The sequence below is a fragment of the Budorcas taxicolor genome, chromosome 11, assembly GCF_023091745.1.
Source record: "Budorcas taxicolor isolate Tak-1 chromosome 11, Takin1.1, whole genome shotgun sequence".
NCBI lineage: Eukaryota > Metazoa > Chordata > Mammalia > Artiodactyla > Bovidae > Budorcas > Budorcas taxicolor.
The window spans coordinates 30,317,458-30,336,209 of record NC_068920.1 but is presented as its reverse complement, the minus strand read 5'-3'; the positions used below and the strand labels follow the sequence as shown (position 1 = coordinate 30,336,209).

General features: G+C 42.4%; 2 protein-coding genes across 2 annotated transcripts; both read right to left on the bottom strand.

Annotated features, from left to right (window-relative positions):
- Positions 1-1,921: 1,921 nt before the first annotated feature.
- On the bottom strand, positions 1,922-3,121 carry NKAPL (NFKB activating protein like). Its single transcript, XM_052648025.1, has one exon. The coding sequence runs from the start codon at positions 3,119-3,121 to the stop codon at positions 1,922-1,924; it is 1,200 nt and encodes a 399-aa protein (XP_052503985.1).
- Positions 3,122-10,585: 7,464 nt separating this feature from the next.
- On the bottom strand, positions 10,586-18,059 carry LOC128055555 (zinc finger protein with KRAB and SCAN domains 4-like). Its single transcript, XM_052648167.1, has 5 exons — positions 17,637-18,059; positions 15,938-16,079; positions 14,653-14,735; positions 12,748-12,871; positions 10,586-11,448 (listed from the first exon to the last, which is right to left on the bottom strand). The coding sequence occupies exons 1-5, from the start codon at positions 18,057-18,059 to the stop codon at positions 10,586-10,588; spliced, it is 1,635 nt and encodes a 544-aa protein (XP_052504127.1).
- Positions 18,060-18,752: the final 693 nt, after the last annotated feature.

Below are 18,752 nucleotides of genomic sequence, written 5' to 3'. Positions count from 1 at the left end.
AAATTCTATGATGGCAGGTATCAAGCCTAATTTGCTTTTTGGTTTATCCCTAATATCTGCTATGTTGCCTAGTACATGGAAAGCACTTGTATTAGTAAATACCTTCCCTTTGATTCAATAATTCCACTTCTAGATGGCCATTTTTAGATGACACAAAGCATTCTTTTTCACCCAATAATTAATTCTATTTTTAGATGAGCATGCTATAGATGATAACACTCATACATCTACAGATTTTCACTACAAGTATTGTATAATAGCAAAATACAAAAAAACCTTAAATATCAGATATAATATGGTTCATCCATACATTAGAATACTATAAAGTCATTAAAAGATATATTTATATGCATTGATATAAAACATCTCCAAGCTATGTAGATTCTTCTGTATAGTGTGATATAAATGGAAATATATATACCTAACAAGAGGGCTTTCACTCAACCCTCTTTGGGAAAATCTCAAGCTAATGTGATCCAGTGTCTGTCAAGTTACATACTGGGGTAAAAGTGCCTCTCTACATCAACTATGCCCTGCCAGATTCTAGAGCCACATCTTTTGACTTTCAGCTCTGTGGGCTTTCCAGGGTCTTGAGGCTTGAAAAGGGGCTTATCCAAATTAGATAGTTTTCATTTGTACTGAAGTCTGAGCTTGGTCAGGTATCACTAGATGACAATAAGGTCTTATCACAGACCACAAGTGGAGCTCACTGTAAATGTCTTCTCAGCACTGGTGCTACCCAGTCTCTCCACGTTAACTCTCTTGTCCACGTGGTCCTTCCTGATCTGATCTTTTCATGAGCTCTACCAACCGTTTCTTTATACCTCCTCCTTTTGCTCTTTTTCCTCATCTAGCTGGCACCTAATCTACTCATTGGAATACCCAACAACTCTGGATCGTTATCTTTTTAATGTCTATTTTTATGGGTAAACCCTAGGAGTCTTTCAATCAGGTCCTTGGCTTCTGATAGTCATAGCCGAGTTTTTCAAGGTAATATTGGCTTTCAGTGCATGTACTATATATATATATATATTTTTTTTTCAAGTCATTCAGCACTGTAGTCGGCACCTGTTGGTTGCCTACCCCTGCCTTCCTAACATTACTCTAATATGGATACTCAGGTATCCATTCCTTGCCCACATAGCCCATAAGGTGAGCAACTCGGCAGATCAGGAGTGAGTCATTCTATTTCCGCAGCAATGATATATCCGGAAGCAGGTGGTGGCGGGGGGTGGGGGGAAGGCAGGAGGGGAGGTTTGGGGGAAGCATGTGACCTAAGCTAATCTAATTAGGCTGAGTCTCAGTAGTCTTATTTGGAATGCCAAGACAAAAATTTTCCTTCTCTCTTCATACGTGGACCAGGAAATACATAACCAAACTCAGGAGCTTTGGCAGCCTATTATTTAAGGGAAACAAGCTAGAAGAGGAAAATGAGCCAATAAAACTAACTTTTAACTCTTAAATGCAAACCAGAAGTATACACTCAATTGAATCCTTTGTTTTTTTTCCGGGGTTCTCCTGGTTTTCCTTGGGTAAATGAATGGCTCCATGAGGAAGCAACAGGGAAAACAACAACCTTTTAGGTTAATAGCTCCAACTTTTATCCTGCAATAAACATGCTTTTACATAAACAGGATTCATGGATAGATAAAGAAAATGTCAAAAAGAGATTTCTTAGGAGGGAAGGATTAGGGAGGGGGGTAGAAGACTCACATTCTACTGACTCTCCTCCTATAGTGTTTGAATATTTTTAAAAACACGTATACATATTACTTTTACAGTTAAAATTAACAAAATATATTGTTAAATCTCACAAAGCAGCTTTTTCTTAAGGAACTTACAGTTGGTACAGTAGCACCATAAAGCCTTTTAATTTTGGTCATTTAAAATTGTTGAAAGTCCTGCTATGGAACAAAAGTCCTTATTTATCATCTTTCCCTTTTGTTTTTCGGTACACCATCTCTCGGAAACTAGTTAGGATTTTATTCTCTCTCTTCCGTCTCTCTTCTTGGTTAAAGGAGGCAAGGGCTCTCTTCTCATCAGCACTATAGATCTGATTCTCTTTACGCAGGCGCACAGCCTCCATTCTGCGATGCCTGCTACCACTCATAACATAACCCGAGCATTCAAAAGAAGCAATCTCTTCACTTGTCAACCCAATTTCACCTCTTCGTGGGATACGCTTTCCGGCTTTTACATACTCAGCCATAGCTGCACCTTCACCTGGAAGCAGAGCATGGCCATAGTTCAAAGGCTTCTCATCTTGAGAGGTGTGTATAATAGGTGCCTCTGGACCTATTAGATCCATGTTATCTGCAATCTTTGACTGCTCAATCCAGATGTCTTCTGGCAACTCCTCTTCTGAATCCTCACAGCTTGAGTCATTGGATTCTTTTTTAGTCTTCTTAGTCTTCTTTTTCTTGGGCTTTTTAGCTCTGCGTTTCTTTTCCTTCTTGCCTTTTTTTGCTCTCTTTTTATCATTAGAGCTGGAATTAGTGTCGGAGTCCGAATCACTGTCACTATTATCAGAATATGTCCTATGTTTTCTTTTGGACTTTTTCTTTCTTTTCTTTTTATTTTTTGAACGACTGGCCTTTTTCCTTTTTTCTTCAGAGCTGGTATCTGAACTGCTGCTCGTCTTGGTCTTTACCGCTTCATCCTCAACCGGGGTGTGTTCATCAGAATCTGGCTCAGGAAACTTTGGAGACAGCCCCCATACCTCAGGAGCTCCCAACTCCCCAATCCTTTCTCTCTCTTTCAGCCGCCTCTGGCGATAGCTCTCCTCCTTCTCTTTCTCACAGTCCTCCACCCACTGCCTGTCGCCCACATAGTGGTGTTGATGGTAACGGTACCCTCCACAGGAGAAAGAAGAGGATGAGAAGTCATAGTTGCGGAGCCCGGGGGGCCGCTTTCGAGACTCAGGGCGGATAAAGGGGTAAGAAGCTCCAACACCCGACCCACTCCACGAAGGCCTGAGGCCTTCGCGGTCACGGGAGTGAGTACGGCTGACCCAAGGGGAGTGTCTGGCCTGCGCGGATGGCGGGCTCTCGGACGAGCTGCGTCGCTGTCTCCCAGAGCCCAGGGTGTCCTCTGGATAGCTGGACTGGGACACTGGCGCCATGGGCCGGTCTTTCACACCGGTGGTTACAACAGGGATCCTGACTGGCCGGCAGTTTTCGCTCCCGCAGGCGCACTAGCAACGGTTCAGTGCACGACTTCCGCTTCCGGCGGTTGCCAGGCGAAGATCTTAATCCGCGTGTGGGCTGTAAGGTCCCTTTTTAGGTGAGGCTGCTAGGAGGGCTCTTCTGGAGAGCAGATAAAGAGGGCGTGGCAGCACCTGTTTTGGGGATTTACATTCCCCAAGTTGAGCCCCGTGAGAATATTTAGAAGAGGAATTCGCCATCAGTGAATCCCTCTACTGTTAAATCACTCCGTTCTTTACCTGGTTATTTGCCTTTAAGCATCTTGACACCATTCTCTTCTACCAGTCTCACTCCGGCTCTCTTTATCTTTACCCCTTAGTGAAGGTTCCCCACTTCTCCCACTCCTCTTGTTTACCTCTTAAGAAGGACCTCGTCCACTATTTTCATAGCAGAGATAGGTTTTTTAATGACTACCAAGTCCCACTTGGAAGCAAACCCCAGAACTTATTTTAAAATAAAAATTTGAGATCGGCCTGAGTTAAGTGAAGACTGGAGTTATGATTTGTATTCTTAAATTCACAGAAACACAGGGAAGCATCCAACTTAGTCCAGATTGTCTCTTTACCTAGATGATCTCTTCAGAAACTGTGATGGGGAATCACGCTCTGCATACACTTTGTTTGCTCTCTAAAATGGCAAATATTTCATGCTAAAGATTGTTTCCCCCGATCTTAAAATGTGTATAGACACTACCTTCATTTTGGTTCTCTATAGTTAAGTTGACCTGCTCAATTAGCAGACTTGGAATGTGACAGGAAAGCTAAGACAGAACTTCAGTTCAGTTCAGTAGCTCAGTCGTTTCCGACTCTTTGCGACCCCATGAATCACAGCACACCAGGCCTCCCTGTCCATCACCAACTCCCAGAGTTCACTCAAACTCATGTCCATCGAGTCGGTGATGCCATCCAGCCATCTCATCCTCTCTCATCCCCTTCTCCTCCTGTCCCCAACCCCTCCCAGCATCAGGGTCTTTTCCAATGAGTCAACTCTTCGCCTGAGGTGGCCAAAGTATTGGAGTTTCAACTTCAGCATCAGTCCTTCCAATGAACACCCAGGACTGATCTCCTTTAGGATGGACTGGTTGGATCTCCTTGCAGTCCAAGGGACTCTCAAGAGTCTTCTCCAACACCACAGTTCAAAAGCATCAATTCTTTGGCGCTCAGCTATCTTCACAGTCCAACCCTCACATCCATACATGACCACTGGAAAAACCATAGCCTTGGCTAGACGGACATTTGTTGGCAAAGTAATATCTCAGCTTTTGAATATACTATCTAGGTTGGTCATCACTTTCCTTCCAAGGAGGAAGCCTCTTTTAATTTCATGGCTGCAGTCACCATCTGCAGTGATTTTGGAGCCCCCGAAAATAAAGTCTGACACTGTTTCCACTGTTTCCCCATCTATTTCCCATGAAGTGATGGGACCAGATGCCATGATCTTTGTTTTCTGAATGTTGAGCTTTAAGCCAACTTTTTCACTCTCCTCTTTCACTTTCATCAAGAGGCTTTTTAGTTCCTCTTCACTTTCTGCCATAAGGGTGGTGTCATCTGCATATCTGAGGTGATTGATATTTCTCCTGGCAATCTTGATTCCAGCTTGTGCTTCTTCCATCTCAGTGTTTCTCATGATGTACTCTGCATAGAAGTTAAATAAGCAGGGTGACAATATACAGCTTTGACGTTCTCCTTTTCCTATTTGGAACCAGTCTGTTGTTCCATGTCCAGTTCTAACTGTTGCTTCCTGACCTGCATATAGGTTTCTCAAGAGGCAGGTCAGGTGGTCTGGTATTCCCATCTCTTTCAGAATTGTCCACACTTTATTGTGATCCACACAGTCAAAGGCTTTGGCATGGTCAATAAAGCAGAAATAGATATTTTTCTGGAACTCACTTGCTTTTTCCATGATCCAGTGGGTGTTGGCAATTTGATCTCTGGTTCCTCTGCCTTTTCTAAAACCAGCTTGAACATCTGGAAGTTCACGGTTCACGTATTGCTGAAGCCTGGCTTGGAGAATTTTGAGCATTACTTTACTAGCGTGTGAGATGAGTGCAATTGTGCGGTAGTTTGAGCATTCTTTGGCATTGCCTTTCTTTGGGATTGGAATGAAAACTACCTTTTCCAGTCCTGTGGCTATTGCTGATAGAACTTAGCAATGGTGTTTTCCTGATGCTAGGGTCAACGCATAAAATGGAGAAAGTAAACATAACCAAGCTAGGTCATTTGATCCAAGTAGAATTTTAGTAATGTGATTTTAGGGAATAAGGACTGGCATGGTGCTCTGCCATAAAATATGCTTCCTTCAGTTCAGTGGCTCAGTTGTGTCCAACTCTTTGTGACCCCATGGACTGCAGCATGCAAGGCTTCCCTGTCCTTCACCAACTCCTGGAGCTTGCTCAAACTCATGTCCATCAATTCCATGATGCTATCCAGCCATCTCATTCTCTGTCATCCCCTTCTCCTCCCACCTTTAATCATTCCCAGCATCAGGGTCTTTTCCAAGGATTCAGTTCTTTGCATCAGGTGGCCAAAGTATTGGAGTTTCAGCCTCAGCATCCGTCCCTTCCAATGAATATTCAGGACTGGTTTCCTTTAGGATTAACTGGTTTGATTTCCTTGCAGTCCAAGGGACTCTATGCTTCCTTAGAAACTGGCAAATAGGAGGGAGTATTATAAATGAATGGTCACATGTATTTCACCATACATATCACAATGGATAAGGTAATTTTATAGATTATCTGTAAGCAAATATGTCTCAGCCTCACACCAGTCCAGGTTTCCCTTGTGGTTCAGCTGGTAAAGAATCCATCCACAATGTGGGAGACCTGGGTTGGATCCCTGGGTTGGGAAGATCCCCTGGAGAAGGGAAAGGCCACCCACTCCAGTATTCTGGCCTGGAGAATTCCATGGACCATATAGTCCATGGGGTCGCAAAGAGTTGGACAGGAATGAGCAACTTTCACTTTTGCCACACCAGTCCTATACCCTGAACTGTAGTGCATCAGAAAGGCTACAAATTCCATTTCCCAGACTCCCAATGCTGATGGGCAGAATTGGAGAACAGAGGGAAGGAAATGGTTCAAAGTTTTAACACTTTAGTTAATATCTGAAAGTATAATTATTTTCTAACAGCCTGGAAATTATGCAGTGTTTTAGCTGTTTAAGAATTCACTGAGACAAAAGGAATAATCACATGATTTATTATTTTATACAAATAAGTTACATTAGGATTGCTCAGATTTTTTTTTAGACCCTCAAAAATTTGAAGTAGCTTATAAATTAGAATAAAAACAGGAATTTAGAAAGTTGTGCATAGGCTTTTGGATGACAACTCAATTCCTAATAAACAAAATACATGGAACAGGCAAGAATATATCATAATGTTCAGTCATTAATTGGGAAAAGAGACCAGGAATGCTTGCTGTGCTGAAATTCCAAGGTCTCGGTTGATGCAGTAAACAAAAAGGAATTGCTAATGCCGTAGATAAAGTGAGAAATGTGGGTAGACACAGAAATAAAGGATATTTCTAAAAATAATATGCTAACAAAAAAATTCACAGGAAAATAATCATCCCCAAGTATTTCCGTAGTAGCAACTTCACTTGAAACATTCAAAATAGGTACCACATCTACAGAGCTGACCAAAAAAAAGTTTCCTCATTTGAATCCATCAGACCCAATTTTAACTATCATGAGGAATAACAAAACACAGACTAAAAAGTGTGTTTGGAGAAATGTAGGTAAATTAAGTTTACCGAGTGGTTAAAGTTCTCATATGAATAACTGAGATGCAACCACACAGATGACTTGGGACATCATTACAAGATAAAATCAACACTGTTATATACTAGTGTTTTTAGACAGCCTTTACTATTAAACAATTGTCATTCCAATATATAGAGGTTTCAGCTAACAGAGCATTTAATCTCCATTTCTCTGTCAATGTTAATATTTTCAGATTATTTACCCAGCACTTCTTTTTTGTAGGATAGATCCTCGCAATTCTGTGAGGTAAGCTGGCACTCTATTTATTTTTTCCTTTAAAGAAGGCAGAGAAATAGAATCTTTTGTAGGATTGCACACATATTTACCAAAATTAAGACCACGTCTAGGGGACTTCACTGGTGGTCCGGTGGCTAAGATGCCAAGCTCCCGATGCAGGGGGCCCAGCTTTAATCCCTGGTCAGGGAACAAGATCCCACATGCCACAACTAAGACTTGGTCCAGCCAAGTAAATCCATTTAAAAAATAAGAACATATCTAGGAGGGCTATTCATAAAAAATCTTTTTTCATTGTAACTACTCATTTTACCCAAGTTAAAAAAATTAGTTATAATTAGTTACTTATTTATGAAATGGAAGGAAAAATAAAATGGTAGATTTCAGCATTGCTTCAGCTGGAGAAGTGAATGGCCAGCTGACACTAAAATTCCTAGAAACAACTTTTAAAAACATGAAAAGTGATATTTTATTTCACTTTATATACTGACTATATCTTAACTACGTAGCTTCTTTTACTGGGTCTAATTTTCATCTGAAAATAATTTTTTGACCATCCTTTTAAATAGGCTAGAGTTAAAACCCATTTTATAATTCACTTACTTATAAACACACACCTGTTATATATGAAAGTGGGGTGTCCAAAAGCCTATCAGAAAAATAATTTTTTAATCTGAAATCATACAATAGTGCCAGACAGCTTCCTAAATATTTTTATCATAAAAATGTCAGTGTTACTGAATAAAATTTCAACCCCTTGCTCTGGCACTGAAGGCCCTTACAATGCACTACTTCTTCAAACTTGCCTTAGTTACTAAATCTGATAACTCCTTTAGTCTCTGCAGCTAATATATCAGCCTGTCAATATAATAAAAATAGCACACAGCAGAAGTAACATTTCTCTCCTCGGAACTTTCACAGTATTCAGTTCATCATTCACAAGTCACTGATCAGGATATTGCCTTATTTAAAAAACTTTTTTTTTTTTTTTTGGCTGTACTGCATGGCATGCAGGATCTTAAGTCCCCGGCCAGGGATTGAACCCATGCACCTAGCAGTGGAAGCATGGAGTCCCAACTCTGGCACTGTCTTATTTTTATGTGCAAGTCTTATCAATGTTATTACACTGAAAGTCTAAGCCCAAGTATGTATGCATGTGTGTGTCTATGCTTTATCCCCTTCATTGTCAGGCACAGGAGGCACTGAAAATTATTTTTCTACAATCCTCCCCTCCTCCATGGAGAAGATTTTTAGCTTAGGAGCAGAAAGAGTGAAAGGAGGCACAGTGGTCCTTTGTTAATCTCAATAGATAATACTTATTGAGTAAGTGCATAATGCTTTCTGGTTTGTAAAAGGTTCTCATGTATATCTCTTCACATGACATAAGAAACAAATACCAGGGGGGAAAAAAAAAAAAAAGAACAGTGTTTAAGATCAGGGCTATTAACAAACATTTAGGAAAAATAAAGGTAAGGAGAGAAGAGGAAATGGTAAGCTTTATGGAGGTACCCAAAATACAGTTAATATAAAAGGAAATTTTTACAGGCTTAAAAGGTTAACTGGAGAAAGTCTGCAGGTTCTTAAAAACTAGTTTTAAATTATACTCCAATGAGGGAATAATGAAGGCAATGAAAGACCCAAGGGAAGTGATAGTGGGAGAGGCCTACAGTTTACAAAGTCCCTAGTCAGCCTGGGGTTCTTCAGCGCAGGAATCCAGCAAGGGACTGGAGAACAGAAAACGTTCTGCTGGTGACTGAACAAAACTGGTCCAGGATTTCATCAAAGCAGAATCCATTCTTGGCATAATCTGGTAAAGCTGGAAGCTGGGGAGAGGGCACTCACACCTATGAAGATGGTATTGGTCTTTGAAGAGCTTCACAGAAGGTGATCTGAGTGAAAATAGGAGATACCAAGAAATTCTTATTGACAGTCTTGACTTCACAGGTTGATACTTTGGACTTTATGGAATCATTTCTGTCAGATCCCAGGACTCCCAATGTGTTTCCAAAAAGATACATTTTCTCCTACCACCCATATTCAGGTCTCTATCATCGTTGGCTGCCTCTGACCCAATCTTCCTCTCCCCAACCACAGGGCAGTTTTGAAAACATGAATGATACTTGTTATAAATATCTGGTGTGAATCCTCTAGCCTGGAAGAAGTTTAAGCCTAGCTGGCATAAGTCTTGATGCATCGTGGGCTCTAAGTTGGGAGAGAGGGATATCAATGGTGTCTTGGCACTTGGTTAGGTCCAAGATAACCAAAAAGTGAGAAACAAGCTGTTGAGCATCATAGGATTTATTTATATCAAGATACATAACCATTTTGATCTGACTTGATCAATTGTTTTTTATTTACCTGAATGTGAAAGGTTTTCCCTAAAGAATAGCACAATTAATATGAACTAATATCGTTAACGCTGACTACAGACTGAAGTTGTTTGGATGCAACAGTCTCACAATGTCTTAATGATAAAGAAGCTGTTTAAGGCATTCTTACTATAACTCCTATGCTGGTGAAGAAATATGGATTCCTCTACCTCAACTCTCAGACGGTAAAGAATCTGCCGGCAATACAGAAGACCCAGGTTTGATCCCTTGGTTGGCAAGATCCCCTGGAGAAGGGAATGGCAACCCACTCCAGTATTCTTGCCTGGAGAATCCCTTGGGCAGCAGTGCCTGGCAGGCTACAGTCCATGGTGTCGCAGAGTTGGACATGACTGAGCAACTAACACACACACACACTACCCCAACTCTGACAGTCTTATGTACTTGGCAATAAATATACTAGATTGACCCAGAATCTAGACCCTCAGAGAATTAGACAAGCACAAGTGGCCTTAAAAAGTCATCAGCAATGCAGACATTAGATTTTCAGAGCTATGAAGGTCGTTTCACTGGTATATTTAATAAATGTTTATAGCACCTGTATACAAGGCACAGTGGGGTGGGGATAAGACATCACTGATCCAACCAACAGGTGAGGGATTAATTATACGCAAAATGAACAGTCAGAACACCAGCCACCCAAATCAGAGAGCCAGCCACCCAAATCAGAGAGCCATCCACCCAGAGACATCATAAAATGCTGGCTGAGAGTGATTAATTAGACAGCCTGGAAGCCCATTTAAGTCTAAAAGGTGAGAACTATTTCAGGCCCAACCTCTTCCAGACAATGTTTCCATAGCTTCCTATCAAACAAGTTTTTTTTTTTTCAATCACCTTCTAGGTTGTAGAAGATAATTCATCTCAGACTCTATTTTCTAACAAACACCTGATGATACGTGGTGGGAAATAAAGCTCAGCTCAGTTTTCCAGTCAGCAAGGGTTCCAGGGTGGCTTCAGTTCAGTGAGGAAGGAACATCAACTCTGGCATGTAAGACATGGGTCACGGAGATAGAATTTTTTTCCCAACGTGGCTTCTCTGATGTTGAATAAGGTATGAAGTTCGGGTGAAGCCTTTTCCACATGTATCACACTGAAAGGGTTTCTCACCCGTGTGGATTTTTTGATGCTCAATAAGGCTTCTATTCCTAGTGAAACTTCTCTCACATTCATTACATTTATAAGACATAGCAGCCTCAACATTTTCCCACTGGCTTTCCTTCCGCCCCTGACTCTCCCAGCTCTGTCCAGGGTCAGGATTCTGAAGGTTTTTATTGCCGTGGATCCTCTGATGTCTCAGAAGATGTGAATTCCGCCTAAAGGCTTTACCACACATGTTGCACTGGTAGGGCTTCTCCCCGGTATGGATTTTGTGATGTTCAAGGAGGCTGCAGCTCTGGCTAAATGTTTTCCCACAGTCATCACACTCGTAGGGCTTCTCCCCAGTGTGAGTTCTCTGGTGTTTGATAAGGTTTGAACTGTGACTGAAGACCTTGCCACATTCTTCACATTCATATGGCTTCTCACCAGTGTGAACTCTCTGATGAATGACGAGAGCAGAGCTTCCGATGAAGGTCTTGCCACAGTCCTCACATTCATAGGGTTTCTCCCCAGTGTGGATTCTCCTGTGCTTGGTCAGGCCTGAACTCTGAGCAAAAGTCTTTCCACATTCATGGCAATAGTGCCGCCTGTTTCCTGCGGCAGTTTTCTGCTTTCTTTGTAACCTGCCCTCCTGTTCACCAGCTTCTGCACAAGCAGGAATCTGGCCAGTGGCTTCACCCAGGTGGCGTGGTATCTGCCCAGGCTCCTGTGCTGGATGATCCTCATCTGGAGGCAGCTCTCTGATCTTCGGTTGCACCACACCACCTGAACAACAAACGGCCAGCAACTGTCAGTTATGTCCTGCCACAGAGGAAAGCTCTGTGATGAGTCCCAGGGAGGCAAGAATTACAGAGGTCTGGATACGGCAAGGATGAGGATGTAAGTATTAGAATACAGATGGGAATAAAGGAGGAGAACAGGGATGCTTGGGGGGAGGGAGACCTGAGAATGAGAATGGGGCTGTTGGAAGAAGGGTTCAACCTGGGAAAGGAGAGACTGGAGGGAAGGTGGTGAGAAATACTGAAGACTGTGCTGGGGATACACACAGAGGCTCTAAATTCTGTAAAGTAAGAAGGGCCATGAAAGTAAGGCAGGGCCATGTTCTTGGTATTAGACACTAAAAGGGCTGAGCAGGGGGTGAGTAAACAAGGCAAGTAAAAGAATTTCTGAAATGTTCTGTGAGAAACAGGGAAAGCAGGAACTCAGAATTCAGGGACCACTGAAGGGTGTGGTCATTTCCGGCTGGAACCCAGGCAGAGGCAGGGTCCACCAAGTAAAACTGGCATCAGTGCTGGGAGATCTGAGTTGGAGCCCCTACTGTGCTGCCAATGAGCTGTGTGAACTCAAACAAGCCAGGCGATCTTGTGTGTCTCTGCACCACATCCTCATCTCTAAGGCCAGGCTCTGCAGTCAGTCTCTAGATCACTTCTAGCGCTCGCCCTATGGTTCCATGGTCCAGTTCCTGAAGAGACCCCTCAGCTTTCCTCTCCTGTCAGGGCTACCAACAGGAAGGGAAGGGGAAGAAATCAGCATTTACTGAGCATCTACTATGAGCTACATCTAAACTAGAGGCTGTACCTACTTCATCCCACCTAAAATGACAAGAACACTGGCAGTACAGATAAAAAAGCAAGGCTCATGGACTTCCCTAGTGGTTCAGTGGCTAACGGCCCGTGCTCCCAATGCTGGGGGCCTGGGTTGAGTCTCTGGTCAGGGAACTAGATCCCACATGCCCTAAGAGTTCCCATGCTGCAACTAAAGACTTCACATGCGGCAACTAAGGATCCCACATGCCACAACAAAGACTAGGCACAGCCAAATATTTATATATATATATATATATATATATATATATATATTTTTTTTTTTTTTTTTTTTTTTTTTAAGAAAAAGCAAGACTCAGAAGGATTAATAAACTAGTCACATAGCCAGTTAGTAGTTGGGATTCAGATATGGTGGTTCTAATGCTAAACATAACTCAAACAGCTTCTAATAGCCTAGCAAATGCTAATATACAAAGGAAGCCAGGAGATCTTAGAAGAAATCAATGCCCATCAGTCTTACCCAAGGAGGTCAGGCTGCCACGGTTCTCCTGCCTTTTATCTCCATACAAGTTCACCTGAGATGAATCCAGCTGTGTCCATCCAGGGGAAACAGTCAGTGCCACATCTTCCATTTTAAATGGCCCCTAAAACAATAGGTAATCCCACTTAGTTCTACTTGCCCAAAATCACTCCCCAAGCAGTCATACTGAGTACAAGTTAGTCAAACAGAAAAGACAAACATCATATAATGTTGCTTATATGTGGAATCTAAAATAAGGGTACAAATGAACTTATCAGAAATAGAATTACAGATGTAGAAAACAAACTTACAATTACTCGGGGATAAGAGGTAGGAAAGGATAAATTGGAAGATTGGGATTGACATATACATACTGCTGCCACTGCTGCTGCTAAGTCGCTTCAGTTGTGTCCGACTCTGTGCAACCCCATAGATGGTAGCCCACCAGGCTCCCCTGTCCCTGGGATTCTCCAGGCAAGAACATTGGAGTGGGTTGCCATTTCCTTCTCCAATGCATGAAAGTGAAAAGTGAAAGTGAAGTCGCTCAGTTGTGTCTGACTCCTAGCGACCCCATGGACTGCAGCCCACCAGGCTCCTCCGACCATGGGATTTTCCAGGCAAGAGTACTGGAGTGGGGTGCCATTGCTTCTTCGACATATACATACTACTACATATAAAATAGATAACTAGTAAGGACCTACTTTATAGCATAGGGAACTCTACTCAATACTCTGTAATGGCTTATATGGGAAAAGAATCTAAAAAGAGTGGAGTGGGATTTCCTTGATGGTCCAGTGGTTGAGACTCTACACTTCCACTGCAGAGGGATGTAGGTTTGACCCCTGATCAGGGAACTAAGGTCCCATATGCTGTGTGGTGCAGCCAAAACATAAATTAATTTTTTAAAAAGAGTGGATATATGTATATGTATAACTGATTCACTTTGCTGTATACCTGAAACTAACATATTATAAGTCAACTATGCTCCAGTAACAATTAAAAAAAAAAAAAAAAACAACTGGGTACATGTAATGAAGGAACGTTCCCTTTACATGGGCTATTTATAAAAAAAAACAAGTATGGTACACTTATGCCTACTTAACCCTGTCTCTAATAACATCTTCATAAAAAAATAACCATTCAAGGAAAGAAATACACACATTACAATAAGTACTTTCACATAAATATCTAAAAAGTTCAGAAAGTGAAAGGTTTGGAAAATAAGGACCAATGCAGTGAAAGGAGTGGAACCATATCTAAACTTTTCAAAATATATGTGATGTGCTTTGGCAAACCAGGGATGGGGGCTTATTTATAGCAATGATTTTAAAATACAATGAAATCAAGGTCTAAGTGAGGGAAACTAGATTCTACAGAGCCTCAAATACTAAGGTCTTCAAGCAGGACATGAAAGACCGGGTAAGAAATTAAAATTCAGGTTAAGCAAATGCTGTTTAGTATCTTGGACTAAAAGCACACACCTTCTGTGTTCCTTTAGGTCCCTAGGGGACAGAGCATGACTTTATATTCCTCACTAGCAGCACAGCTTTTGATACTTAAAAACAAAAAACAAAAAGCAAATTACCATCACAACAAAATCTTCAGTTTGTATTTGCTAAATTTCCCTTGAAGAAGAAAATCTTATTGATGAAAGAGTTGACCAAACAGATGGGGTAGGAAGAACCGAGAAGCACAGACATCCCTCAGCTAGGAGTGAAACAGAAAAATCCTCTTAAGTGAACACCAAAATAATGACATATAGCAATCTTGGAATAGATGAGAAAACTCAAACTCCAGATGTATATAAGATGAGGGTGGAGGAGGAATGGGGAGAAGAGATCTACTGGGGAGCCCATCAGTAGTGAAGGGTGCTGGGTGCAGGGAGGGAGAGGGGCTCCAGCTCACCTGGGACCCTGGGGCGAAGCTGGTGTCTATCACGGCATCTTCTCTGCAGTGCCCCCCAGGGACAAGCCTTGGAACCTGGAGAACTGAGAAGGAAAGCACTCTGGATGAGATCTACCCTGGCATTCAGACTTTCTCCCCGGTGGAATCCAAGTTCAAAAACTGCATAGATAAATTGCCACAAAGAAGTTTATACAGCATGTGTGCCTTTCCAAAATTCCTGATCCTGGCCAGCTCAAATCCTTAGACCTAAAGAGATGTGGTATGCTCCATAGAGGCACAGAATTGATGGGCAGATCCTTGGTAAGAAATGGAAGCAGCATAAAGGCAAAACAAAGCATTCCATCTAAAGAGTCTTTCATCTTGAACATTCTGGAAAGAGTGGATAAGAGGATATTTGTTCTTGCTAAAATTTATTTAGAAGCTTAGAGTGCTTTTTTCTTTAGTTCTATTATAAAAGACTAAGAAGAGTCAGATTAGGCTGAGCCCAGAAAGAAGGAAATAGGAATCTGCTTATATAGAACTTGCTCAGATTCAAGAGAAATAAAGGGGAACTTCAGGTTTTCCTATAAAAGGTGAACTTGGCAGGAGGCAGAAAATAGGTTAGGCTAGGATCTCTTTTGAGAAATAAAGATTTCATGTTGGCTGGCATATCCCAGTGTTATTTGTCTTGGAAATCTGCCCAAATAGTCACAGCACATGGGAAACACTCAGGAAAATATAGCAGTTTCCTACTGAGTGATTTTTCACCCCGTTGTAGTGACAGGTTTTGAAGATTTACACTCTTTGATTTGCACAAGTCCTACAATTCTGGAATATTCTGACAGGCTGTACACATTCTGTCTTATGTTCCTCATAGCACTCATCAATATCTGAACGTGTATTGTTAATTTATTTGCTATTCTCCTTACTAGAATGTAAGCTCCACTGGAGGAAGAAATCTATGCTATGGACCAGGCTATTCCTGATATGCACAACACTGACACTGGCTACCACATAGGGAACCTCCAGAAATATATGTTGAATGAACGGAGATAACTGTGTTGCTAACAAAAAATCAACTCTTTCCAAACACGAATTTTAATAAAGTCTTATTTATCATGTCCAGGTTTGGTTAGGAAAGCTTTCCACTATTGTTTGAAATTTCCCTGCTAGTCTCAGTCTCAAAGAGAAGTAGATCTGTGATGGGCATATAAAGCACTTATCCACAGATCTGTCCTTTAGGGGATCCTTAAGTGAAACTGGGTCAAGTCTGTAGAATTCATACTGCCCAGAAGATAGCACTCACCTCTGTCTGGACTGGATCCCAGAGATTCATGCTTGAGCAGAGCCTTCACTGGCTGGAATTGGATATTTTGTGGCCTCTGAATGGGTGTCAACATTGCCATCTTGTAGCAGAGCAGTTCTTGCCCCTGGCCACCACCTGGGACCTAAAAGTCATTCATTTATTTATACAGACACTTCTATCACATTCTCTATGTGCTAGTACTTTCTATTTCCCAGTGTTTTCTATTTCTTTTCTATTCATTATTTCTAAGAGCTTTATGAATATTAACTTAATGCAGATAGCAACAACCTTAGCTAGGTACTTTTATTACCTGCATTCTTGTAATGGTGAAACTGAGGCACAGTGTTAAAGCAACTTGCCCAAGGTCACCCAGCTTAGGCAGAATGACTCCAGAGTCCACATTCTTTAGCATTACTCTGTAAAGTGAAGTTGCTCAGTTGTGTCCGACTCTTTGTGACTCCATGGACTGTAGCCTACCAGGCTCCACCCTCCATGGGATTCTCCAGGCAAGAGTACTGGAGTGGGTTGCCATTTCCTTCTCCAAGGGATCTTCCCAACCCAGGGATTGAGCCCGGGTCCCCCGCATTCCAGGCAGACGCTTTAACCTCTGAGCCACCTGTGCTCCCTCATTATTTATATTTGTGATTTTGTGAAAACTCTTTGGGAACTGGTGCTAAGTTCTCAGAGAACACGAATATGTTTTCTTATCCTAAAAAAAAGGATAATAATTTCTAGCTTGCGGGGCTTTGCAAACCAGCAAATAAGATCCCAGTGTGTGAAATCACCTAACACAGGGCCTAGTGATGGTATGTCCTCATTAAATGCAGGTTTCCTTCCAGACATTTGTAATTAATGGGTTTTCAAGCCACTGTCACAATCATTAGCTCATGTCCAGCTTAGAATTTCCCACAACTATAAGAAATGAAAAGCCTGAAGATGAAACTTGAAGTGATTCTTCTCTTATTACAGGGCTAAGAGGCACTAATGCCTACTCAAGAATCGTGGTCTCTGGGTCACCAATTAGAAGCCTTTGGTCTGGTTATGTACATGCTGAAAGGAACACACAAGAATACAAGATAATACAGAGGGAATTTAGTCTTATACAATATTCAGGAAGATGTAAATAAATATGAACCCAGGGGTTTCTAACTTGTGGTCCACAGATTCCCTCCTAAGTATTCCATGAATATGAATAGGAAAAATTATTTTTACTAGACTCTAAGCAAAATTCATTATTTCCTCCTCATGAGTGGAAGCAACAAACCAAGGTGTTATGGACAGTACAAAAGACTGTCACCAATTGAAACTGGAGGTGTTTTCACATCACATTACAACCAGGTAAATGATATCAAAGATATTCACCACCACTTTGAAATTATACTAGAGTTATTAGGCCTGTCCTTTGATCTATTTAGTGCATTAATTTTTAAAAGCGCATATATAACTTTACCATACATTTACTTCTTTGCTAACTGTATTTCAATATAATTGAGTTGCTTTTAATTCTTTATGTTTTACTTCAGGTATTTAATAAATACTATTATGTGAAGGAGTCCAGAGACTTCACTTTACTGTCAAAGAGATTTATAGTACCAAAAGAGATGGAGAGTTTCTGGATCATAAAGAAAAGCCTCTCACTCTTATCTTGAGGTTTCAGGAAGAAGCGGACCACAGCTTGCAGACACTAAACCTGTTCTACCTGCGGCATCGGCCCATCCGGCTGCCTCTCCAGATACTCCAAGAGCGCCACCACCTCCTCCCCGCTCTCCGGATGCTGCTCCCGCACCAAGCTCTGCAGGTCCGTCGGCAGGATGGTCAGGAACTGCTCCAGCACCAACAGCTCCAGCATCTGCTCCTTGCTGTGCGTCTCAGGCCGCAGCCACAGTCGGCAGAGCTCCCGAAGTCGGCTCAGCGCCTCGCGGGGCCCCTCAGCCTCTGGGTAGCGGAAGCCTCGGAAGTGCTGGCGGGAGTGCTCGGGGCTTGGAGCCGGGCTGCCTGGGGCGCGCCCCTCTGCAGCCAAGACGGAGGCGTCTTCTTTTTCCACCTTCACGGTCAGGATCCCCGTCCGGTCCTCTGCAGACTGGGCATCCAAAACTGCGCTTTCCTTTGATTCCCTAGCCATTGTGGACCAAGGCAGTACTTGAGCCTCACTCTACCTGGGAGCTATATGTCTTCGGAAATTTCTTGAAAGGTGGGAAATCACTATGTACTGTAAAACTGCAGCGGTCCCCTTCCGCGTGTCCAGGGGCGAGGACACACCTGGGGAGCAGCTTCACAGGTTGCCCCCTGCAGTCCGCGCCTCTGCAGCGTCTTCCTCTGCACCCCACCCTGAATCCCACAATAAGTATCTCCAAAGATGTCTTGGTGCAATGAACAGCCTCCAGATGCTGGAGAAAAATTGAGACTGTGGGGTACAGGAAGCCCAAGTGGGACTCAATATCACTTCCCGGGCCCTCTAGGAAGAGCCTCTCGGTGGTTGTCCCCGAGTTAACCCATTAGCAACCATGCCCTTACCTCCAAGTGAAGCAGTTAGGGGAGGAGAAAGAAAGGATGACAGGCTCTGAATCATAAGAAATAAGACTAGATCTTTCGATCTTGTAAGGATGCTGTTGTGGCCTATACCATGCTCTGATGTAAGCCTGACTAAAGAGCTGGCATAAAACTCACTAAAGTTCAGTAAAAAGCAGGGTTTTCTCAGAGCTTCAGGCAGGAGGACACTCCCTTTCTCAGAAACATCAAACAAGCAGAACACATCACCAAGCGCTTGCTGGAAGAAGCAGTGGCTGCCCCTGGCTGCTGCCCCACTCCAGTTACC

Bases quoted from the DNA above. Each gene is read 5' to 3' on its own strand.
- NKAPL (XM_052648025.1), bottom strand. From the start codon at position 3,121: ATGGCGCCAGTGTCCCAGTCCAGCTATCCAGAGGACACCCTGGGCTCT.
- LOC128055555 (XM_052648167.1), bottom strand. From the start codon at position 18,059: ATGGCTAGGGAATCAAAGGAAAGCGCAGTTTTGGATGCCCAGTCTGCA. The intron at 12,872-14,652 runs GTGAGCTGGAGC...CTATTGTTTTAG, and splicing joins GCTTCGCCCCAGGGTCCCAG to GGGCCATTTAAAATGGAAGA. The intron at 11,449-12,747 runs GTAAGACTGATG...TTTGTTGTTCAG, and splicing joins TGGCAGCCTGACCTCCTTGG to GTGGTGTGGTGCAACCGAAG.